The sequence below is a fragment of the Varanus komodoensis genome, unplaced genomic scaffold (genome assembly GCF_004798865.1).
Source record: "Varanus komodoensis strain SLA01 unplaced genomic scaffold, ASM479886v1 scaffold7_1, whole genome shotgun sequence".
Classification (NCBI taxonomy): Eukaryota; Metazoa; Chordata; class Lepidosauria; order Squamata; family Varanidae; genus Varanus; species Varanus komodoensis.
The window spans coordinates 8,207,792-8,233,603 of record NW_025336479.1 but is presented as its reverse complement, the minus strand read 5'-3'; the positions used below and the strand labels follow the sequence as shown (position 1 = coordinate 8,233,603).

Here is a 25,812-nt window from a genome sequence, read left to right as displayed (position 1 = left end):
ATGCAATGGAGAGCAGAGTTATTTAATAATGCAGACCATAGAAAAACGTTGCATGGTTCCTATACGTGCATGGCAACCTTCAGCTATCGAAAATACAAAATACCACAAGCCCTCCTTCACATTTAAGCATCCCAGTAAACCAAGTCAGGCTGATAGATATTTTCCTCATCTCCCTGCAAACACACACATGTTTGTGTTAGACTGAGCTAGACTGAAACTTGCCACAGTACAAAAGTGTATATTATGGTTCTGAAGCCAAAGGGCAGCTATAGTTTGGTGGGGGGGGGGGGCACATACTTTTCTTGAAAACAGTCCCTCGACTCTAGAGTCTTTGCTAGAGTCTCCAGGCGGGGCCATGAAGACCTCTGTCTGAAGGCCACAGCAACCTTTCCCAGCCAGGGCACAGAACTCTGATCCAGGTGGGCCGACTTGGCAGCCTCCTCTGTAGGACTTGCGTCAGCTGGTCTCCCGTTGTGGACTGCTGGCGTGTGGCGTGGTGGGTGGGGGCTGCTTGGGACCAGGGCAGGGGCAGCGGGTTACAACCCCCTTTGGTGTGCCACCTGTTTTGTTTAAAAGGACGATCACCAACTCCATGCCAAAGTATGAGAGGCAGTGTTTACAAGCATCCCATGGTGTTAATGGTATATTTTTCTTCTCCTGCAGGGAGTTCTCTTTGCTAATTATCCCATCAATTTTCACATGTACTTAATCAGTTTACAGGAAATCATTTTTCTATCTATATCTATTATGCAGTGATGAAATACAAGGAAAGAAGGCATACCACGTGGATATTAATGGATTTGTTAAATGCCCTGTTGCCAGGTGAGAGGAGAGAGCATGCATGCCAAATGAAACTTTGGGAATGGGAAGGGAAGTTACAAAAATGTATTTATGCATTTATTTCAACACAAACATATACTTTGTCTAATAAACTAAAATGGATTCTAAGGACAGCTTATCAGTTGCTAAAATATGCACTTAAAACAAGTCAAAATTCAATCAGATCAGAGCAGTCATATGACTTCCTTTCATTTGAAATGATGGGCTCTCCCAAGCTACACATGGGAACCACAACAACCAAACATGACTTTCACTTGGACTCCTTCAACACATATTTTGCATGTGGTTGAGCTTTCCTGTGACTGCTGCTTGTACCAAAAGGTGCCTTGTGGCACATGGCAAGAGACAGCACCCTTAAGCTTGCCAACCCCTTGACTCCGTGATCTGTGCAGTTTCCCATCACCTGGAAAACACCGTTTCCACAGAATGCAAAATGCCTGTACTTGCAGTAACAAGGTGTGGTAGCAGGACTTCTTGAGGACTGGCTGTTGTTCAGACATTCACTGCTACAGCGGTGTTCAGAGACAGCCTCAGCTTCCAGGTTCTTGCCTGGGTGCATGTCCACAGCTGTGGGTTCAGGGAAGACATTCCTGTCCCTATTCTTTGCTTCCTCCCCACCCCCACCTCGCTTTGTCCCTGGAGGGAATAGAGTTACTAAGCAGCTAATGAGTCCTTAGCAACCCTCACTCCTCCTCCTCCCCCTCCCTTCCCTTCCACCATCCCTTCGGCCAATGGCAAGTGTTGGAAGGGTGTATGTCACAAAGGGTGAGGGTGCGATAGAAGCCTAGAAGGAAGAACAGGAAGATGCTGCTGCTGGGCATTGGGTGAACAGCAGCCTGAGGGGACAGGAGGATCCTTCCACCCCTTTCTCTCCTCTTCCTCAGCACCAACCTGCAGGCAGGTGAGTGGCAGTCACTGTGGCTTCTCAGGAGGCCTCCGCTGGAAGCTGTGGGGCAAGCACGTAGCAAGGGTCCAACAGCTGCGCAAAGACACACCAACTGCCTGGGCAGGCCCCTTGCCTCTCTCCCAGACACTGCACCCTGGGCAGATACTTAGTCCAGAGACAGGCACCTAGGCCTGGGTGTAGGACCAGGTGGCTCTCTGCCGAATGAGGGCTGCTTCAGGAACCATCTTTGCATCTGCCTGTGGCTGCTGGAGCAAGGCGTTGCCCTGGCTGATGGTGGGAAGCAGGCAGGAGAAGATGTCCCTGCCTCTCATCCTTGGAAATCATCCACGACACAGATCCAAGGAAAGAGAAAAAGGAGCTGTGGGGCATCTGGAATACCAGGGAGAGGGAAGAGGGGGCAGATGATGTGTAGGAAAGAGGAAGGAGAGCAAGCAGTGTGTTTTATTGTTTAACAGTAGAGAGTAAGAAGCCCTGGGTGTATATTATTGCCAGCTTCCTCTCATACTTGAATGTAGGTGGGTACCAGAAAGCATTTGTCGGTCAGATATGATGCTGTGTGAATACCCAATTTCTGTCTCAGTCTTGCCCCAAGTCCTAAAGAGGCAATGAATGTAAAAGTGGGCATATCATCATTATTGCCTGGGGGGGGGGGGAGCTGACATCCCTAAAACTCACAGCTCAGCAAAAGCACAGTATAAGCATATGTACTAGTCATCTGTGCAGTTGGAGGTATCAGCATTTCATCTAGTTGTGCTCCAGATCTGTTGGACCAGACCTGAATCCCTGGAGCTTCCTCTTCATGAACCAGGGTTGGTTGTTTATTTGTTTTTTTTTTAATGAGGCACCTGGCATCATGAAGACAGTGTTTAAGATTAATACGCATGGACCCAGCAATCTGACATTAGAGATTCTGTGCATGCACGTGTTCATGTTTTACAAAAACGAGGTCCTTCAAGGTAAATAATCCCCTTGATACAAGGGGATAGCTTCCCTCATTTTCTTTCCTTCTTTCCTTTTATTTTTTGGGCCATGGTGGCTTTTGGGGTCTAAAGGGGGAAATTCCAACCAGGGAAAAGTCTTAGGAGCCACATCCCATCTGAGGTTGCAGCCAAAAGCAGAGCAGGCAGGGCCCAAATGAGATTCTCACCCATTTTTAAGCATGCTCAGAAGTGAGCAAGACATGCCTCTGCCTGTCTTTTCAGAAGTATTTTAATGTCTTGTAAGCTGCCTAGGAAGGCCTCGGAGGTTATAGGTGGCCTATAAATATGTTGATAAATAAATGAATAAATAAGCAGCACTTTGTGACAGAATCCCAAATACCAAGACTCTGCATGTCTTCTCACAAATAAGCAGGGCAAGCCTCAAAAGTCAGCAGAACTGAATGTCTCAGCCACTGCTTCCTCAGGGCCCCCCTCTCCCCTGCAGGGAGAGCTCTTATCTCTGAACAGCTGCTGGTCGAAGGTAAGAGCTCCTTCCTGATGGGAAGAGGGGGCAGAGCCTCCATTTTCCATCACAGTGGCCGCTGTCAGACGCCATTATGCAAAATCTTAATTTGGCATGCTGTCTGAGAGCTGCCATTGTGAAGGAAAATGGAACGCACCGAAACAGGCCCAACTCCAGTGGAGAGCCAAGCACACCTAAGCCCAGTGAGTTCAGCATTTAGCTCTGTGATGGGTTTAGGCCAAATGGAGAAGCAGTTTGGTTCCAGCACTGCTGAGAAGGCCGGTGCAGCAGCTCAGGGCATCCTTTGAATTCAAGGGCTACAACGCTGTTGGAACAAAGGCCAATCCCACTGCCAGTGGCAGTGAGCCCTTTGATCCTGGTGAGGCCTCAGCTAGAGCAGCATGCCCACTGTTAGCTAGCGTCTTTCCTAACTGTGCCCAATATATAGAAACAGACCCCTTTTTATTGATGATCTACTCTGGCAACTGAAGTGAGGTTTTCCTCAGCACAATGGACTCTTCTGTGTTTGCTCTTGTTGATTGTCTATTATATACTCCCAGCTATTTACATTGGATTGCCATGAATATTAGATTACTGGCATACAATTAGCTAAGTGAAAAGCGCAATGGATTGTATGTCAGCTTGTGGTTACTTGAACCAATAATTTCTCTGTGTGGTTAGACTTTCCAAGGTGAGCTTTTAAGTTCACTTCAGAGTGCTATTGTATTTTTTAGAAAGACACTGTCAGAGCTGACTTTGGGTGATCATTTTCTCTGAATATTTACCAAACATGTGGCATCCACATAATGCGTACTTGCAAGATGAAACAAAGTATATGGTGAGCCTCACCTGGTCAACACGACAGTTGGCCATGCTGAGCTGCGTTGATTTCCCACAGCATCATCCTCCGCTAGGGCCAACTTGAATGATCCTGACTGAAATGTGTATATAGTTGGGGTAACCCACAGGCCAAATGTTCAGAAACAGCCCCTGGATTGGGCTTCTGCCGGTGTTGAAGAGCTCAGCACTTTACTTCTTGAAGTGTGCAAACATGCACAGATGTGCTTCAATATGATTCTGGAGCCCAGGTTGGATGGGAGTTTGAGTGAGCACATTTTTGACCTGTTGTCCCAGAAGGATGTTCACTTACTATAGCTACATGTTCGTGGGCATGTAGGAAATGCCTTCTGGGATCAGAGCAAGATCTATTACTCTAACGTTCTTCATATCTTCCACTATGAAGATATATCTGGGCATTCACAAGAAGGGTGGCTTTTAACATACTGTCCAAAAAGAGGCAATGCATCACCAAGGCGAGGACACAGATTTGTATTCGTATGTCTGTGCGTGAATGGATGGATGGGTGAACCCAATGGGGCTTCCACTAATTCCCTTGTAAGCTACCAGTTCTTAACTGCAATTAGGACTCTACCACTTGCAGAATGAAGATTTAGCACTTCCAGAGGAACCAAAAATGAGCAAAAATTCTGATTTCTAGAATGGGACAGGTTGGCAGAGCTTGCTAAATTTGGGCCAGATTCAGGCTGGACATCAGGAAAAGCTTCCTCAGTGTCAGAGCAATGCGACAGTGGAACCAGCTGCCCGGAGAGGTGGTGGGCTCTCCCACACTAGAGACAGTCAGGGTGAAACTGGATGGTCACCTAAGTGGGATGCTGTAACGAGGTGTCCTGCAACAGCAGGGGGTTGGACCCAGTGGCCTTCTTGGTCCCTTCCAACTCTATTATTCTATGATTCTATGACTTGTCTCAATTGAGAAAGGAGCATTTCTGCTCATTCCAGGGCTTCTGCAGGGAAGCACAAAATCTCTGTTACGGAAATGGTGGGTCCCACTTGTGCAACAGAATCTGCATGGCCTGCCTCTTCTGGAATCAAATCAGCAGGGCTCAAGTAGATAAAGGGAAGGATCAGAGCTGGGTTCTTGTCCTTATTCTCTCACTTCCTCTTTCTCACACACATAGAAATGATTGCTATAATTTAAATAGAAATATAAAACTCGTCACTGTACTTGGTAAGACCTACGTGCTTGGCCAGTTTGTAATGAGATGCTGCTCAGTGATGGGCAACAGGAAGACTTCATTCTTAGGATTCTTCATCTTTAAACAGGACTTTGACTGGGCAGAAGGCACCTTCACCTAGAGCCCTGCCTACTGACAGCCTTTCAGACAGAATTCTGTCCTCGGTAAAGTGGGGCCACGGCCACTCCTACTTACAAGAAGGGCACAATGGTTGGCTTCTCTTATATTGAGCTTTACAGTGCTGATGCCTTGCTAGATAAATGATTCCATGCCAACAACAGGAGATGTAATGCTAAATAATGCATGTAAATGCTATGTAGATAATGTGACTTCCACTGTGATGTAGGACAGGGGTAATTTTATGTTTACTTGTTTAATTCCATTTGTTTGTTTAAAACACTTCTGTCTTATCAGAAACACACACATACATGTATCTCTATGTCACAATTTTGATGGTTTACAAAAATGGAAATCACGAAGGAAAACAACAGCAGAAGCCGAGAGGTAGCCGTAAACGTCTTCAGAGGTCTCTGCATGGCCCCTGAGGGATAATGAGGCAGGTGCAAGTCAGTGATTGCAGGGAGGGCCTGGCATCTCTAGGTGGGCCAGTGGTGCAGCGCAGCACAAGGTGACTTCCTATGCTCCTAGGGCATCCACAACTGATTTGCCACAGCTGTTAGGCTGCAATCCTATGCAATGAATTCAGTCACATGTGGGGGGGGGGGCGGGGAAGACACCCTGACTAAGGCTGTGGTGCCTGTTACTGCCTTTTGAACATATCTTTGTGCAAAGTTTTAGGTTTCAGTCCCACTCCTGCAGTAAGCCAGATGTAGGTTTGAGCTTGTGCATGAAGATCATCTCAGTGGATGTCTCATGGCATGTCCTAGGCACCAGATCCTCGTTTCCCATCTTAATCTGGCCCACCTCCCTAGCCACTTTTTTGCACCAGGCTCCAGTTGGTGGACTGGCTCTAATAAAAATCCCAAAGCGGATTCTGCAGACCTGCAACCAGCCCACCCGTAACTAGACTGGCCTTCCTTATGCCATGCCTTATTGCATGCCCTGGTGCCCACAATTGCCGCCTCCTCCACATCATTGTACTGCCACTGCTTATACATGCATTCTAAACCACTCAGTTCCCTGCCTACAGGATGAGCATAGAAACATAGAAACAGCGAGTCAGAAGGGGTCTCCCGGGCCATCTAGTCTGACCTCCGGCACCAGCTGGCTCCGCTCACGACATGCCCACCATGTGCATGTCCAGCCTATCCTTGAACACCCACACCTATGGGGCCTCAACCACCTCCCAGGGAAGCCCATTCCACACCCTCGGGGTCCTGACTGTCAGGAAGTGCTTCCTGGCATCCAAATGGAGCCTTGGCTCCCTGAGGATGCCTGAGGACATATGGAGGGGATCCTCCTGATGTATGAATTGACACTGCCTTCCTCAGGTTTTATGTAATGGAAACCTCTGGCCTCATTCAGGCCAGAATCTTCCTGCCAAAACTGGTGTGGGATGGGGAGGGATAGGCAACGGAGGAATGTCCAGCCTCGGTGCTGCATCACTTCTTTACAGTCAGTCAAGAAATGGTGTGCCAAGCATTTTGGCTCTCAAATAAAATTGCACACCTTGTACAAATCGCCATGAATTGCAATATCAATGTGTAGGCAAGAGCCAAGCAGGAGTATGTGAAGAAAGACCTGAGAAACTTCTTTGCAGCCTGGTGCTATCTAGGCTTCCTTGGATGTTCAATGAGACTTCCTCCCCAGTACGTGGGCCTCAAGATGCAGGCGTGATCAGACAGAAAGTGGTGACTTCTCCTAGAGGGAGTCTTTTTTTGGAGCACATCATATGCTGCAGTGCTTTCAAGAAAGCCACATGGAAGTTGTGCAATGCACTTGATTCCTCAGAAGCGCTTTAGTTGATTTGATGAAGAACCCTTCCTCGAGGGGCTCAAAGCCTCATTTTTCACCTCTTGAGAATCATAGCTAGAGAAGGACAGTGACTTACCTAGAAGGGGAAAAGTGGCTGTACTGGGATTTCAACCTCACTTTCCCACCTCCAGGTCTAGTACTCAGCGTCCCACACCAGCGGGCTCTCTGTGATGTGACTAGGAACATGGGCCCATTCGTTCAGTGTCCATGAGCAAGAGATGCTCATGGACACTGAATAAAGCCATTCTTCTCCTATGAACCTTGACTTTGCTTCTGCACTTGGATGAGGCAGGAGGCCACCCACGTGACCACAACAGCTTTAATGGGGTTGGACTGTATGCGAATAACTTGGAAGAGCAGGAAAACAGTCTGGACACTGAATGAGAGGATGCCGGAGATTTAGGTCCCCTTAGAGTAGATGCCTGCTCATGTTTAGGCAGGAAAAGTCCAGCAAATCCCAGCATTCCACATCCAAACATAAACAGGATTATGCCATGATAGCACTTTCCCTTGCTTGGGGTAAGTTGTTTGCAAGATATTTATAATTACTGAGTGTTACTGTATCATGGCAAATCTCATAACACTGCTCCCATAGGTGGGTGGGATAATTTTAAGTTAAACTTCAGATCATGAGAAAATTGAAATCGTGTCTTCCATGGCAATTAAGACATCAGCATTTGGACATGCCCATGGTAGGCACGTCATGAATGGAGCTGTCTGGAGCCGGGGTCAGACTAGATGGCCCGGGAGACCCGCTCTGACTTGCCCTGCTTCTATGTTTCTAACAGCAACACCATATTTTAGGCTACAAACCAACACCTGGGCGTAACCATCACTGAAATCAGTGGGACTTATTTTTGAGTGGACGTGTATACAACTAAATGGCTCAAGCCCGGCATCAAGGCCAGGCATCGCTGGGTACCTCTAAGGCCTGCCCCTCACTGGCAAGAGCCCCTGGCCTTGCTGCTCCTCTTCATTCTTGCAGCCTGCCTGGTCGCCTGCCCCCAACCCCCTGCTTTAGGCAGCAGCTGGGATGAGAAGCAGGAGCCGCAGATGCCCTGGCCTCCTTGCTCATTGGCTCTCTGTCCACCAAGCAAGCAAGCGAGAGGCAGCCACTGTGAGCAGGAGCAAGAAGAGGGAGCAAAGCTGGTGGCGGTGGTGATGAGAAGGGAGCCTTGCAGAGGCTGTTGCTGAAGGGCTTCTGCAACATGGAGCCTGCACTGAAATTGCTGATCGCTCGCTATCTTTTTAATGACACCCAGATATGCGTCACCCCAGTTAGCTGGCTTTCAACCTGCCCTTGCTGTTAGGGCTTCTCGGTTAATGCTTCTGCTATTTGTAAGCTGGACTTCATACAAGGTGTCCTTGTTCTTGCTTCTCCTTGACACAGGAACCGTGACTGGATAGTCCCTTGCCATCATGGAGCTCTTGGGCTCTACCCTGACAGCAACATATGCCCACCCGAGGCCGACGCCCTCAAATTTTCTGCCTGCCATCAGCACCATGGCATCAAGCTACAGGAACCGATTCCCTCACTATGCCCTGACCCACAGCTTGAGCCTCCCATGGAGACCTAGCGCCTATTACAAAGTTGCTGCCATCACTCCAACTTTGGCACCCTTCTCCAAGAGTTCTCAGGGGCTCACTCCGAGCAACGCGCTCCCTTATGTTTCCAACAGAACAGCCCTCTTTACTAGGTACACCCCTGATGACTGGTATAGATCTAATCTGACAAACTACAAGGAATCAGAGGTGTCACGGAGCAATGCTGAGCGGCTGAGGGTGGACACTTCCCGGATGATTCAAGACAAGGATCAGCAGACAAGGAAAACCCAGTCGCAATCCACAAAAAATCTGGGAGAAAGAGTCAATGATATAGTATTTTGGAAATCAGAGCTCAATCATGAAATAGATGAGATGATCGGGGAGACTAATGCTCTTACAGAAATGAAGAAGCGGCTGGAAAGGGCGCTGGCAGAAACAGAAGCACCGCTCCAGGTAAACAGAAGTGTTCTGCTGATTTGCAGTAACACCTGCTGCGCTCGGCCATTCAGATTTCTTACTAAGGCTCATTGGAGCTTATCTGTGGTTAGTTGGCAGTAATCCGAGTCTTCCAGGTATTAAATCTCCCCCCAAAATTAGCATCAAGCACAGCAGAGGTGTATTTGGTTTTTTAAAGTCGGACTTTTCTAGCACCAGTATTCTCCTGTGCTTCCATTATAACTTCATATGCAAATCATTTTATCTTGGCTGTGTTGACACGGCTACCTAAATGAGAATCAAATTAGTGCTGCTGCTTGCATTTTTGCCTTGGTGCTTCAGCTTTTACTGTTAGCAGTTGTGTAAATCAATGTGAGGGTAGATAAAATTTCCAGTATTTTATCATGAGAGAAGTCAAATCATTGCCACCTCCTAATATTATGCCATAGCAAGCAACAGTGGAGAGAATCATTGGTCATCTTTAATATAATAGAAAAAACACTTTCTCCTTGTTCAGCTAACAGGCTAATGGCAGGACCCACAACAGAATGCTGCCATGTCTCTTCATAAAATTGTAGGAACTGTTCAGGGTTCCTTCAAACTAGCCTTTGCCTCTTCCAGGTTACTCCATTCCATTCTAATTAATAGCCATTGGGTCATTGTCTCTTCCTCCTCCCCCTCCCCCTTATGGTTAACCATTGTTCTTCTAAATTGTCTTTATTGTTGTTTGGATTTGGATTTTCAATATAGTATTGTTTAGATTTTGCTGGATTTGTCTGATTGCTGCCCTAAGTTCTCTCTCTCAAAAATAGATGGGATACAAACTTTTAAATATAGATATATGGAAAGTACTTTACAATCATGGAGCATATGTACTAGGCCCATTATACAGCATTTTAAGGAATAATAATAATTCCACCAGCTTTTTCTGTGATGTTAAACAGGTCGCCCAGGAATGCCTGCTTCACCGGGAGAAGAGGATGGGCATTGATCTTGTCCATGATGATGTGGAAAAACAATTAATGACAGTGAGTTAATGCGACATAGGATACAATCTGGGGGCGGGGGGGGGGTTGTTTGTTTTTGTTTTTTTTACCATCAGGCCTCACTTTGAATTACTATTAAGGGTAGTTTCAAACCTGTATTAAGAGCTGATACTGGTGTTCTCTTCCATCCTGCCCTTCAAGCTGGAAAGGAAGTGAAAAATTAACATGGTTTGTGTGTGGTTCCTCTGCTGGTGCTTTCTCCTTGGTCGAACAGACACTCATCTGGGAGCAGACGTCATTGAACATACCGGGGTTTATATCTGAGTAAACATGCTTTGGGCTGTGCTGGATCTCTCTCTCTGGAGCTATAAATAGAAATATAGTGTGGGCAAGAACGCCTTTTTTTTTTTTGTGGCCTTTTTGAAGTATGATCCATATAATGCTTCTGCTCACCCTAGGAATCAGGAAGGAAACGGTCTTTTTGAGAATATCCACTTCAGAACTTGTTGGTCACACAGAGTTACCTTGAAATCGATTGACGATTTTAGTCACTGGTAGAATTGTAGGAAATAAGTACGTGAAGACCTAAACAGAAGGTCACATCCTATTGCAGGAAATAAACGCAAAGCAAGTCTACTCCTAGGGTGTCGCATGTTGGTATCTTTTGAGCCTGCCATTAGGAGAAGTAGGTAGTTTGTCTGGAAATAAAGGACAGCAGGAATTACTGGCAAAACCTCACATGAAATATTGTGTCTGGATTACTACTGCTCATGACAACATCTGAATGGCCCAGCAGCCCCTCTTCTCCTGCCTGTGTTTTCTTCCTGTTCTTCCAGTAGCTTCTGGACACTATTTGAGAACTTTGGGGAATTGTCCAGGCAGGAAGCGTCCCAGCAAGGATTGTACATTTTCTCAGTGCTATCTTGGATGTGACTCTTGACCTTGCTTTCCTTTGTACATCCTGCCGCTTAGTCCTCCCTCAGTTGTGCTTCCTCCTTTCAAGTGTTTACTTCTTCAGCAGCCTAGTTCCACCACCCTATTCCTTGTTATGTGAACTGTCAGCCTATCGATGTAAATTCTGCCTGGACCCAGCCTTTCCTCCGTCTGTGTAAAGCTTGCCTGGGCAGTTAAAGACTGGTTCAGCTCCCACGGTCTCCACTGGAAAGTTTCTCACTGACATCAAGAGGAGCTGGACCAGCATGTTCTAGTGTCCGTTTCCAAGCCCTTCCCGACTCTTGCCACAGTGTCCAGAGCACAAATGCTGCTCCTTGTGTTATAGCAATATGTTGGCCAAGGCCTAACATCATTTGTTCCGAGGTGCGTATTAGCTCACGAAGGCAAGTGACACACCATTTCCAGAAACTATCTGGAGAATGCTTTCATCCAAATGGAATAAGGCATTTCCAACATGGCACACCACATGGAAACATTCTTCAACAGCGCTGCATCTATTCTGCCAGAATGAAAGGCAGGAGGGTATCAGAACAGCTTCGGATGTTAAACGTGTCACTCAAAAGCAAAACTAAACAAAATCTATTCTGGTTTGGTGAGGATGCATGATTAACAAGTGGATGGGAAGGCAAAGAAGCATGTGGGCAAGATTCTTTACACTACACAAATCCTCACTACTCAGAAATGCATCTACCGGCTAGCCTACATTATCAGCTTATGCAACAACCCCTAGCTTGCTCTGATGCAGGCTTCTGTGAATGAGGCAAGGTGTTTGAACAATAACCATCTTGTTTACAGGCATTCCAAGTCACTGATTACAAAGGACTAGAATTAAAAAAGGGTCCTCCATCTTAAAGAATAAAGCCTCATTAAATTGGCATCATTCAAGTGACTGATATTATTTTCCCTGTGCAAAGGTTTTAGGAAGACCCTGTATCCTGCAGAGTGTGGTTTGCATTATATCCTTGTGGGAGGGAGTTACATGAGTTTGCTATGTCCCCCTACCAATTTTACCCAACAAACAGAGGAGAACCTCATCCGGTCTTTTCAACCAATTCTTAAAGTGAGGAGGACTCTTATATTGAACTGGAGGATTGTCCCAAGCAAAGAGCTCAGTGAGAACTGTTACACCGACAAAGTTTAGGAAGAAGACCAATGGCTTATATACTTACTCTCCTTGATTCATCAGTAGCAGCCACGACTGCTCATTATTTGGCTGCAGTCGGGTCCTCCTCCTGACAGGCAAACCATTGCTGTTAAACAGGCCCTCCCTTCTGAGTAAATCCTGGGCAAATGGGTCTTTTGGCAGCCAGACAGGTGTTCCAGTGTTCTGAATGACCCACTTGGTGGGACAGTGCCATTGCATGGGAGGAAGGAGGAGGGTCAAGACCGATAATGCAGATAAGCATTAGGATCTGGGACAACCACGACTGAGCCATTCCTGTAGCAGAATTGCTTAAGTTGCCCAATGATTTTTGTGGGAGTGCTGGAGAAACCGAATCCTCCCCTTCTGCCTTCTCTTCCGAAGTGGCCTTCTTTGGGTTGGGTTGACAGGGAGCCTTTGAGGGACAGAGAGCTACCATGGTACCTCATATTGTATTTTTAGTTACAGTGTTGGAGGTGGCCTCTTAGGGCTTTTTATTGGGTTGATTTTCATGTTACCTTCATTAATCCGGGGAAATGTTGATGGTATTTCTGCTTTTATAACTTGACCAGGAGATTGATGTCATCCACTCATGCCAGGAGCGAATGAGAAGACACTTGGAGAAGGCAATGGCCCAGCTTGCGTAAGGCAACATTTCCTCTCTATTTTCCCCTCTGCCCTGCCCAAAAGCCTTTAAACAAATTCTGATGTGAACACCTCATCAATTTTTGCATGCTGCCACTCGAGGAGAGAAATGTTTCCAATATCCTCATGGGCTGTTTCGTTTAGCAAGACCAGAACACACCAAATCCATCTCAAATGGAAGGCACACAGATAAATGTCAGAGCACACTGGAAGCTGGCTTCCCCCCATGGATCTAGGAGCAGTTCTTTATGGGTAGGCAACTTGTCCAGCCTATTCTTCAGATTCATAATTAATATATATTTGCATTTAAGAGTACAGGTGCACATACTTCTGTCTGGCTCTGTTTAGAGTTATTTCCACACATTTCATAGGCAACCATTGCCATCTTATGACCCCGCTCTGGATCTTAAGACCCAGACTGGAACAGTATCACTTAGCATACTGATCATACAATATGAACTGAGTTTTCAAACATTTTGGCCGACACCAAATCCCCATCCTAAATTATATGGCAGGAATATTAAATACCTGTACCTAAAAACAGAGGAGGGCCATCTTGAGTGCACCATGTGCTTATCCACCTACGGTAGGTAAGACATGTGCAGTATGGCTTGTAGAGCCTGTGCTAGCCTCATACCACTTATATACTCTTTTAGTTGCTGCTAAATTATACTCAAAGCCATTTGACTCAGCATTGAGCCCCCAGGAAATGCCCCTTGGCTTTGCAGGTGGCACTTTCTGCATTGAATCAATTAATAACTGTTGTACTTTCCTGCCACCATTTCAGAAGATGGCTCACTGAACTCACAGAGAACAGCACCAGTGGGCAGCATAACTGACATCATGAACTAGGGAGAAATTGACTTACATACTCCACAATCACTTCTAACAATGGTCTCATTAGGGCACCATGCCAAAGGACAGTTGGGCATGATGAGAATGAGATATATTGAGCTTCAGGTTTGTGTCCCCCACTCCTGCTCCTCTGGTTTGAGCACAACTTTAAGAAACTTTTGCTTCCATTTTATTTACACTAACCGTATTTGCCTTACCATCTGAAACTGACAAACCATGGCTGATCTTAATAATAGTAGAAACAAGCCAACATTAAAGTAGGGTTTATGAAACTGGCTTATTACTATTAACTATAGTTAAGATTAACTACAGGTTAGGACTCTTTTGACATAATGCCAGACTCCCATTAATCTAAAATAGAAGCATATACTTCCAGTCTTTGGGACTATGCCAGAGGATAGATGGGTAGTGGGACATATGCAAGCCCAGGACTTGCATGGACACCTTCTCATCATGATAAACTCTGCTTTGCTTGCTATAGTATGGCATGATGTCTGAATGTAACCAGTAAAAAGGGACAGAGACAGACGAGGCAAAGACACGGAAGGACACAATGGTAAATCATTTTTGCCAACAGAAAGAGCAGACCTGAGAGCAGTAGATAATTTGATTCCAGTGCCTCTTCATACATATTCAACCTTGTTAAGTTGTACAAAGGCTATTTTCCCATCCCTGGAAGCCACAGTGTGGGCTGGCCATTCACAGAAGCCACAATGCATCCATCAGAGAGTTGGGCTTGCTGTGGGTTACCCCCACCTCCAACCCCAGTCCTCAGCTGGGACTTGATGCTTAAGCCACCTTGTCTTTTCTCCCCACTGCAATAGTAAGCTCTTTTTCATTTCCTCTACTTTTACCCTTTTTTTTGGTGATTTGGCAAACAGTGAAATCCCCTCCAAGGTTCCCAAGTGGCACAATGGAGGGGCCATTATTAGATTGCCCCCCTTTTTCCCGTGCAAGAAACTTGCACAAGTTTTAGCATTTTTTAAAAATCCGGACTTGCCCAAGAGCATTGTTGCACATTGTGCGTGTCTAAAATAGGAATCCTTGCCAGGGCAATATCTTGGGAGATACCTGCTGTCAGAGTTCAACAGGTACCAACCTTGGGTTTTGACCAAAGAGGGCTAGCATTGTGCTGAAGCTCTCTGAACTGCAACTCTCTTTGGTCCATGGACTTCCTCCCATGTTTGGCCCCATCTTAGAAAGTGAGCCAAGTTGTGAGGAAGTCCACAAATACTCACAGCCCCGACTGCACAACCAGCAACTTTCTTATGCATCACATGCAGTGTGAGCAGAGGCACGAATTGTCTGCATGGAAGAAGGATGCCACTTGCACCGCAGTTGTGCAGGGCCCCGTTCCTGGTGGGTGCTGTGCAAATGCTCAGTGCACTCGCCAGGAAGTTGGGCTCATGGCAGGCTGGAGGCCAAGGAACTGAGTCCAAGGAATCCACAAATCCCCACCCCCAATCTGGATTCTGCACCTATCCCTAAAAGAGGCTTCAAATAGGTCTACTTTTTACTTTGTACTTGCTGTCAAAAGTTCATCTGTCAAGAGAAGGAAAAGCCACAAGTGATCTTTGCTCATGAAAGAGGTGGCCAATAGACAAACCACTTTGCAGTGACATCCTCCAGTTTTTATGAATAGACTTTTTTCTTCTCAGTGTCCTCACACTTTTCCACCCTTTTCCCAGACCTTGGTGTTCAAGAAGGTGGAAAAATGCAAGCCATTCCATTTATGGGAGCACAGAGTTTTGACAAGTAGCTGTCAAAATTTCTGATTAATTCTGTTAAAATCCCTATTTTAAAAGGAAGCCTGAGTTTTGACTGCTCTAAAAGCTCCATGGTTTCATAAAAGGGATAACTTACACTTGTCCACCCTCCTGAGCATCTGGAGTCTTGGAAAAGAGTGGAAAAGATTCACATTCAGTGAAAAGAAGTAGAAGATAATTTCTTGAAGCTTAGACCACAAAACCACAAAAGTTTATGAAAATGTTATAGGCTTCTAAGGTAAGCAAATTATTCTGTAAACACTTGTTTTTGGCATGAACAATCATTTCAGCTCATGTTTTGGACCATTTTACTACAGAGCTAATAGGGCAGCCCAGCATGAGCTGGAAAAAGACCTGAGTGACAAGCAAGCAGCTCACCGAATTGATGACAAGTGTCACCATCTCAGGAACACCTCTGATGGCATCAGCTATTACCGAGGCGTGGAGCGTGTAGATGCTACGTAAGTGTTGTTTGGAGCCTTGGAGAAAAGACTGCAGATGGAGCTGTTTAAGATATGTTAATGCTAATGAAGTAAGTGCTCCAGAGGACGATACTTTCAGGCTTGCTGTGGAAAGCTCTGAGCACACTCTCTAGAGACAGAGAGACGTCTGTTCTGCATCAGCTGAGTAACTCAGCTGCTATGTGGTTGCAACTGCTGTGTCCCCCAGTATGTGGTTTTTATAGATGTTTATCAGCAGATATTACAAAGTCAAAAGGAGCAACCAGTGCTGTGTAAAGTACAAAATATCACTATTGCAGAGACATAAGATGTGTTGTAAATCACTTGATCTTTTATCTCTTGATGACTGGGCTGAACATATGACTGCTTTCCTCCAAGGTAAAATGTTGGGTTTCCGCTTGTGTCAAGTGATCTGAAATGTCCTCTGAAGGCTCATCCACACATGCATAGAATCACCTGGTGCTTCATTCACTGAGTGATTACTGTGCATGCATGCAAGAGCCGTAAACAGTTGTTTATGGCATAAGCTGTTACAAGCAGCAGCTGATTCCATTTGTAATAGCAGATGGTGCTCACTAAGTGTAATATTCACCCGCATTTGGAAAGCTGGAGCACTGGGATGGAGCAAGCTGCCATTATGAAGGGCTTGTTCATGCCCCTTTGCGCATACACAGAATATATTCTGAACTATGCCTCTACTGACTCATGTAACCTTTCCCATTTTATAGGCCTTTAGCCAGCCATTTATTTCAAAATGGGAATAAACAATCTTCAGAGAACACAACTGTATGGCTGCAGATATCCCATTCAAAGGAATGCATGATTTAGGGTGAAATCCTATGCTTGCTTAGACAGGAAAAAGTCCTACAACTAAGGCATTTGTCTATCCAAACATGCATAGGATTGTGCCCTTAATTTAAGAAGATGTTTTTACTGCAAAATGGGGACTAGGAATCTCCTGAAAAAGCAAAAAGATCATCTCACCCCCTTCTCTCTCACACACACACTTCAAAAATCAAGGAAGCATGGTGCTTGAATTAATGTGGTTGATGAAACTAGAGTTTGGAGAACTTCAATATAATTTCAAAATTTCTGGTTGCTGCCTTATTTCTTTGTCCTGCATTTAAATCTCTTGCTCTCCCACTTCTTTGTCTCATTTCACCTGGAATTTTATAATGCTGAATTCCAAGGAAGATGCCTCAAGATTTATATCCAGAAAATATGCATACAATCTGTTAGACATGTTTAAAAATGAATGTAGAAACAGTCCACATGAAACTCTCAAACATGCAATGCATTGCAACTGTAGCTGGTACAAGCCTTCTTTACTTGATGAAGAGCAAGGCAAGTATGTGCAAACTCTCTTGTTTGTCTCTTCTCGTGCTTTCCCAGGATTTCGGTGCCAGAATCCTGGGCCAAGTTTACTGATGATAACATTCTACGCTCGCAGAGTGAGCGGACCGCCTCCTCCAAGCTCAGGGATGATATTGAAACACTGCTCGTGGTGACTGCCAATGAAATGTGGAACCAGTTTAACAGAGCCAATGTTGCTTTTACCAACCGTATCTCTGAAACAGCTGATGCCAAGAACAAGATTCAGGCCCATCTGGCAAAGGTGGGATCTATTTTTAAGCCTCCCCTTCGGACTTAATCATTTCCCTTTGCACAACAAGGCTCGGCTGCATGAGTTGTCAGCAGCAATACATTCTGGAGCAGACCAGCCATGGTTTTGTGGGATGCAGTGTCGATGGCACAGTTGGTCTTTGCTGGCAATGGATCTGTGGTTCTGCTGATGCGCATTAGACTAGATATGGGTCCACATGATGTGACAACCCAGCATGGGTACCAAGAATCAGCTACTGACTCCTGCGGCATTCCCAGCAAAATCCACTCGCTGCTTTTCCCAGGCCTACCTGGGCTTGGCATGCTGCCCACCCCCCTGCTGCAACCGTAAGCTGATTGCAGCTCTCTGTGGCTCTTTTGGCTTGTTTAAAAAATGCACTTGCTCCTCTTTTGTTTCCAAGACATCACAAAAGCCAGCTGAATCGCTGGCTTTCATGGTCTCATGTTGACAGACACTGACAGCTCCTTCAAAGTGCCTAAGCAGCACCTTAGTGGGTGGCACTGTTCGTGGCTGGCAAAACTCTTTCTTACATGGTTGTGCAAAAATATTCTGGAATTCTACAAAAACCATTTTAGCCACAGTTGTATGAGAGTATGATTTTGAAGCCTTGGCTGGTATCCTGGGAGGTAGGGAAATGTGAGGGCTGCATTGTGGGGTGAGAACCTGTTGGATTCCCTGGGCTCAGACCCCCTGTTTCTGGCCCGCTTTCTCATACCTGTGATCCAAATTCCTGGTGAGCATGTTGGGCATCTGTGCAGACACCCACCAGGATCTGACCCCTGCGTGAGCGGCTTCCCTTTTCCATGCATGTGGACTGCAGCCTTTGGCTTGTGCCTCCTCCTTTATGGATTTGTAGCATTTAGGCTGCATTCCTCTACACACTTCTCTGGACATAAGCCCCACTGAATGCAGTTGCGTTTGCTTTTGAGCAGACACGTATACAGCCGCATTGTTCATCTGCTTTTATTGGCTTGGTATTATGGTAAAACTGACATTTCCCAGAACACGTAAGAACTTATGGGAGCATATAAGAGCTTTCTGGAGTACCATTTATTCTGTTTGATGGCTCTGAAACCATCTTGTTCTATAGTTAAGAGAAAAATGGATAGGACAAATAACCAATAGCGAAGCATCCAAAGCTCTTGAACAATTCAATGCCATATTGCTGTTGTTGGGTGCTGTCAAGTCATCTCGGACTTTTGGCAACCCTAGGAATGAAAGCCCCCCAAAATGTCTGACTTATGGCAACCCCCTCTTCTCAGCTCAAGACTGCAGCTTTCTTTATGGCATTGGTCCATCCCACAAGTGGCCTTCTCTTCTTCTGCCACTCCAGACTTTCCCCGGCGTGATGATCTTCTAGTCCTGCCTACTCATGCTTCAGTTGTGTTTTTTTCGCTTCAAGGGAAGGTTCTGGCTTGACTTGATCTAGGACCCACTTGTTCATCTTTCTGTCCTCCAGCCCCATATTCCAAGCATCAATTTTCTTCCAGTCAGCATTATTCAGTGTCCAGCTTTCGCACCCATACATAGTTAACCTATCTATCATCGCATTAATTTTTACAATTCCCCTTATGGGGATCCATATTATTTCCATGATTGTAGCACAGGGTCTGAGGATGAAGGAAGAAGAGCTTGCCTGTGTCATCTAGTGAGTCAGTGACTAAGGGTCAAACTGCATGTTTGTTATATAGAAAGCATAGGACGTACCCCCTGCTTTATCGTCTCTTCCATAACAAAGAGCAGGCATTGAAATAGCAGCATCGTGGGGTGATGTTTGGCTTGCATGGACAAAGGGGTTAATCCCCTCCTCCTTATGCCATGGCCCCAGTCCAGTTTATCTCCCATTTGGATGGGTGTTTTTAGGAAACTCATTGGCAGGTCAGGGAACTTCAGGAGTTGTAGCTCGAAAAAGTTGTGTGGAGTGCCCCTAGCCTCCCAACAAAGTGTGCACATGCCCACTTCTCTGGGGAAAAGAGAAAACAATGAGCATTTCTCCAGTTTAACACTGGCTTCAGTCTGCAGTGCAGAGATTACTCTAGATGAGCTCTGCTCTGAGACCATCTTCACTGGGATATTATCATGGGAACTGATCAGAATGTGCAGCACTAATTCCTTTTGGAAAGGCAGACCGTCACACCTAGAGATGTAAAGGTCCAAGAAAAAATGGGGGACGGATACTTATCCCTCCCTACTTTTCCCAATGCTTCCCCAACTTTGTCTCCTAAATGTAAGAACAAATGCGAACTATTATTTATTGGCATGCTGCCTCCCATCTTTGAGGTCATCTATGACCACCATGACTAGTAGCCATTGGTGGTCTCATCCTCTATGAATCTGTCCAGTCCCCTGTTAAAAGTTGGGGGCCACCACAGTGCAATAAGCTAGGTTGGAATAAATATTCTTAAGAAATGTGCCAAGTCTCTGCTGTTTTTCTCCTTTTTCAAGTGGAAACTCTGCCAATTTTCATAGGCTCAACAATTTTCAAATTTCAGTGGCTTCTCTTGCCCTCCTCTAAACCCCGGGTATACTTTTCATATCGAAAAGGCTTCACTGACGGTGCGAAATGGAGCCGTGAATGATTGTAAGGTAACAGTGGCACAGGCAGTCGTGTTTTTGAGAGCTACATGCAAAGAAGATATTTAACATGGAGAGAGCTAATTTGGTGAAGCGTTTCCCCCCCACTTCTTGTGAGTTAGTAATGTGGGGTGATGCACTGATGCTGCTTTTCTAAAGTAATTAGGAGATGGTTTAAGTGGAAATGTCAGTAGAGTCCAGTTCAGCCCCTGCCCTGGTCCTTCAGCACAGCATCTCAGGGGAGAGAGAAAAGCACTGTGCCAAATTCCTCTGGACACCTCCCTTACCAGAGACCCACACCCCCTGCACAAGCTCCTTCCCATAGTACAACTGTCCTAGCAATCAGGAGGAATCTTGGACATTCAGTGTAAACGCGGTGAGAGGTTTTGTGTTGGGATACACTCACATCTGATGCCTGGCCCTCTTTACACTCTCTGCTGAAGATACTACAGCTGCAGAACGGACACACACCTGCATGGTGGGTCAATGGAATGGTGGTCTGTGCGTTCCGACTTCACACTGAACTAGTCTCGCACCCTTGCGGCCTCTTAACTGCCACTGAAGCAGAGAGGAGCGATTAGCACAGTCGTTATATCGTTTCAGGTTGCTTAAGACCAGAGCAATGTCAGGTGCCCCATCTTCTGTTTGCACTGCTGCAGAAATGCACAGGAACTTTAATGACCCAGCAAAAACGCGACCTCTCCATCACGACTGATCGCTTTGGGTGGCACAGTAGTAGAAACCAAAGCACTCTTGAAGGAAATTGCAACACTATAACTGGGTTTGCATGCGATGGCAACCAGGGTGGCTTGTAATTCATGGGTGAGGGAGCAGCTGGCATGACTTGTGGGACTGGAAGCAGTTTGTTAGGGCATCTTGGGGGGTTCGTGGCCCATAAGTCACCCTGACAAGCCATGGATTGTAGCTGGGGTTGCTGGACCACCCCTGGGTTGTTGTCTGATCCCGGGCAAAGAGACCCAACATGGATAAACTACCGGTGGCAAGAGGCTGCTCTTGCCAAGCACCTCGAGGTAGAGTACCATGGACAGCTGACAGCCAAGGGACACTCGAGGGCGGCTGTCAGAAGCACTGAGCTCGCTGCTGCTCCCTTGCTCACAAACGAGGCCGCTGCAGAAAACCCCACAGTGTGCCGTTGTTCTGTACCCCTTCGGGGGTTTGGCACGATGGCTCAGCATGGGCAGCTGCTGTCCAGATAGCAAACTGTGAGCGAGCTCGCTCTGCCAGCGCTGTGCTGTGCTGAGCCTCCACATGGAGAGGCAGAGGTGGCTTGCTTGCAAGAAAGCCTCCTCAGCAGAAACCTGCTCCCTCACTCTCACCTGCCCAGATCCCTCATGGTGGCTTGAGAGGAGCTCCCCAGGGCCAGCATGCAGGATCCATGTCATTCCTGCTTGCCACCTTGGATTCCTCATGCCCTGGAGGGCGCTTCTGCAGCCAGTGTGGAGAATGTCAGTAGTCCCTGTTCCCACAACCCCCACCATCACTAACATTGAGTGGTGGGATGGGGGAAATGGGCCACTCCCACAGGGTCCCCCGGGGTATCTATGCAAGGATTGTGCCCAGTAGTCTGTTGCTTTTATTGTGGGGGTGGGTGGGTGAGTAGGTTTGTTGATAAGCCACACTGCATTGAGTTGTACCCTTGTTGTCTCATGTAAATCCTCCCTGTATCTTTTTGGAGGCAAGAGTCCTTACCCTTTACAGAGATCAGGCTCTGACTGGGAGAGTAATTTATTTAAGATGCATTCAAGCAGAAGCTTATTTAGTCAGTGAGTTGCCATAATGAGAACAGTTTGGGAATTGTGGGGATTAGCACATACCAGGGTCTGGATGAATTCTGCTACAGAAGTACAAGAAAGAAAAAGGCGAGGAGGGGGAAGAATCAGTATGAAAATATATCCTTTATTAAAAACAAATGTATGTTTTTGGTTGCCTTTTCTTCCCCCAAATGGCAGACTCTGCAGGAAATCTTTGAGACAGAGATGACCATTGAAGCAATTCGGAAGGCCATCAGGGACAAAGGGCCTTCCCTGAAGGTGGCTCAGACCCGCCTAGACGAGCGCACACGGAGGCCCAACGTGGAACTCTGCCGGGACTCAGCCCAGCTACGGTGAGGAAAGCAGCTTGCCTCCTGCAGGAGCCACATGGCGTTGTGACATCCATTTTTTATACAAAGCCAAAGAGTCCTCCAAGCCCTTAGAAATGAGCACAGAGGAGTCTGCCTTACACCAGGTTACACCTTGTCTGTGTAGCCCTGCCATTGGCGCAATAGATTCCCTGAGCTGACAGCGATGCTGTGGCAGCCTCCCACAAGATCTTTGCTTGTACCTATGCAGGAGACTAGTTGGAGCAGCTTCTTTCTTCCCCTGGCAGGAAGAGCACCCGGAAACAAATACTTAGTCTATCTTGCTGGGGCCTCAGGTCCTTATGGGTGTTTCCTGCAGCGCCATCTTGAAGCTGCCTCCAGGGCGCTCCGATAACAAACAGACCTTTGAACATAGATCTCCTCACAGGAGCAGGGGTCTATTGCTGAGGAAAAGGCTGGCTCATTTTTTTGGAAATAAATGAACCACCTTGGAAAAAGGGTATCTGAGTGTATTTTCCCACAGCAACTATAATAATTTTACACTAGTAAGATGTTTGGATGGAAGAGTAATTGGGAAGGGCTCCATCTTGGTGGAAAAGAATTCTATTTAGCTCTCTCCATGCCTGTTCTTTTCCTGTCATGTGTACAAGCACATGAGCTCTACTTTAGCCCTTTGACCACCTACGTGTCAGCTGTCCATTTACCACCAATTCAGTAGCATGTTTGCCAGGCAGCAACGGGAGTTTGTCTTCTGAAGGTCAAAGCTCCATTATGGGCCTACATTCCAATTGTAACCTTATGCTATTTTTTTCAAAGATTGGGAAGATATTAATCAGGCCCAAATTCTGCAACCCAAGTAGAGAGCAAAGTAAAATTGGCTTTGGACTAAGTTATTTGCAGGGATGTAAACTAAATCACAACTAATTTGTCCCCTTGGCTTCAGTGGGACCAGCCCAAGTGCAACTAACTTAGTTTGGATCCAGCCCATAGCAAAGAGATGCAACCTTCTATTTAGGTTACTCCAAAATTCTGACTGATTAGATGTTGAGAATGAATTATAGGACAGTTGGCTCCATCTTATGTAAAGAATGGCTGTTCCTTCTTGCACATTTCCTCTGAAGGCCTCGTATGGGCTGCAGTTAGCAACAGGAAATAGATAAAGCTAAATAGATTTGTCTAAATCCATCACTGGCATTTTAGGATGACTTTTAAACTCAGTTCACTAACTGGAAACAAATCAGTCTTGGCACTCCAACTGCTTTTCTTCAAATTTCACACATTTGTCGCTCTTTATTATGTGAATTATTCTGCATTTTTGCCTACTCAGCTTAGGGCACAATCCTATGCAAGTTCAGAAGAAAAAAGTCCTGTCTAAACTCGTAGGATTGTGCCTTGATGTCTTTATATGACAAAGGCGCCTTAAAACATCATCATCATCAACAACAACAACAACAACTGACAAACCAGAATACCAAAATGTGAACAGGAAACCACAACTTTTCATTTTCTTTTTCTTTCCCTGAGCAGTGCAGCCTGTCACATCAGCCATAATTTTCTCTGAAATTTTTCTCTTACACTTTCATGAAGAAAAGGCAAGTTTGGGATACTCTAGGAAAATAAGGCAAAGTATCATGCTAGCGTCCCCCATGGAAAGCCAGCATGCAGATCATGAACCTGAGCAAGGACTTCCTTAGTAACCATAGCCTCCCCAGTTACAGACGCTGGGTTTAATATGAACAACCAAGAGTCGTGTCACCTTAAAAGCCAGCCAATTTATTTTGGTAAAAGCTTGTGTGGACTAGAGCCACTCAGTCAGGTGCATGGAGTGCTGTCTTGAAGAACAGGTATATGCAAATTTGGGTAGGTAGGGTGAGTAAGTAAACTGTTATGGTTTTCTTAGGATGTGTTCTTACATCTTGTAAATTCTCCCGGAACAATTGGATAAGAGGTGATGTAAAAGTATTTTAAATAAAATGAAGTAAATAGTGCCATCAGAAGGACACTAAATTAAAGAAGAGTGATGACTGTGTTATTAATGGTCACTGTTCCCAAGCACTAACAACCAGCAGAGCATTCATAAAGCGTGCGAACAGTGAAATAGCCACCTTTGCCATGCAGAATTTGCTAACCTTCTTTCTTGCTGTGTTCCATGCAGCCTTGTGAATGAAGTACATGAAATTGATGAGACAATCCAGGATCTTCAGCAGAGGCTGAGAGATGCAGAAGATACACTTCAGACACTGGTTCACACCAAAGCCAACCTGGAACATGAGCTTGCTGTCAAAGCAAATTCTCTGTTCATTGACCAGGAGAAATGCATGGGGATGAGGAAGACCTATCCCAACACACTGAGGCTGGTGGGATACGCATAGGCTGCTGATGACCTCAAATGCATTAGGGGTTGGGACTTGACTACTTAATAATAAAGTATTTCTTGGGGAGGTTTGCTCTGTTGCACTTTTATGAGGCTTTTATTTTTGAAGATATGCTCATATTTTAATGTATTAAAGTATATTCTGCACAAGAATTAAGCTATCTCCCGTTTAGTATGTCTTGGGCATTTTTCCTCTTCTGGTTTGGAAGTTCTCCTTTATGAGATATGTATACAGAAAGTGCACAAAGCCTGATCCATTGCACATTTACTTGGAAGTAGATCCTGCTGAGTTTAATTAGATGCATTCCCAGGTAATTGTGCATGGAACAGTGCTGAATGCCCTGGCCAGGCATGTGCGAAGGGGGTGGGGTGTCTGTTTCCCTGAGCTGAAGGCTTGCACTCGGAGGCAGCCTGATGGATTCTGAACCATCTATTCATGTGGGCTGGACTGCTGATGAAAGCAAACAGGATCTGACCCTCTGCTCCCTGCACCTGAGCAGAGGATCACTTCTGAACACTTTCTGATCATGGCTTTTAGGTTTACACCTCCAGCTCCTGCAGCTACGTAGGTGTGGTACATCCCATAATGTACATTTACAGGATTGTCCTTGCACTGCCACACAACAAATGGCCAAAGTCTGCTGAAGATACCCGCTAACTCATCAGCAGAGACACCAAGGTAAATTTAGCAAAATGTCAACTTGGAAACATTTTGTACTCAGTATGTTGGTATAAACAATGAGGCACCTCAGAAGGGAGCTGAAGATATAACAAACTGGCCCGTCCTATTTTAAATAAGCCCTTTCTATAAAGGCCTGTTGCTGCAAGGGCAGCTCGTTTGGAGAGCACAGCCAGAGTTATTTTGGTAGATTTGCACAGACAAATTTGAAACTTGAAGGCTTCCACTTTTAAAACTGCCCTCTGTAATTAGAAATCACCAACAAATCCCTATGATCCCCAAATTGGTCTATAATTAGTCTATCACTCCCCATTACATATCTGAAGAGTGGTGTCATGAGTACAGCTAAGATGCAGCAAGATCACTGCTTGGCTCCAGATTCAGGCAAAAATTCACATTCCTCTTTGCAATTCATTGGATCTTTCATTTTTTTTAAAACAGAATTGGCATTCGCTTTTTCAAAAATAGCTGTGCATTTCAATAATTTCATGACTGTTTGCAAAAATAAAAT

The 25,812-nt window shown here is 45.7% G+C and overlaps 1 protein-coding gene across 1 annotated transcript; it reads left to right on the top strand.

Moving 5' to 3' along the window:
- The first annotated feature begins 8,580 nt into the window (after window positions 1-8,580).
- Window positions 8,581-24,624, top strand: TEKT3 (tektin 3). The gene is made up of 7 exons (XM_044453936.1): window positions 8,581-9,159; window positions 10,086-10,169; window positions 12,795-12,865; window positions 15,806-15,949; window positions 17,342-17,564; window positions 22,118-22,272; window positions 24,404-24,624. Exons 1-7 carry the CDS (start codon window positions 8,581-8,583, stop codon window positions 24,618-24,620), a joined length of 1,473 nt encoding a protein of 490 aa, XP_044309871.1. The 3' UTR covers window positions 24,621-24,624.
- Window positions 24,625-25,812: the final 1,188 nt, after the last annotated feature.

Excerpts from the sequence above, each read along its gene's own strand:
- TEKT3 (XM_044453936.1), top strand. The coding sequence starts at position 8,581 with ATGGAGCTCTTGGGCTCTACCCTGACAGCAACATATGCCCACCCGAGG. Across the intron at positions 9,160-10,085 it reads AAACAGAAGCACCGCTCCAG|GTCGCCCAGGAATGCCTGCT; the intron begins GTAAACAGAAGT and ends GATGTTAAACAG. Across the intron at positions 17,565-22,117 it reads TTCAGGCCCATCTGGCAAAG|ACTCTGCAGGAAATCTTTGA; the intron begins GTGGGATCTATT and ends CCCAAATGGCAG.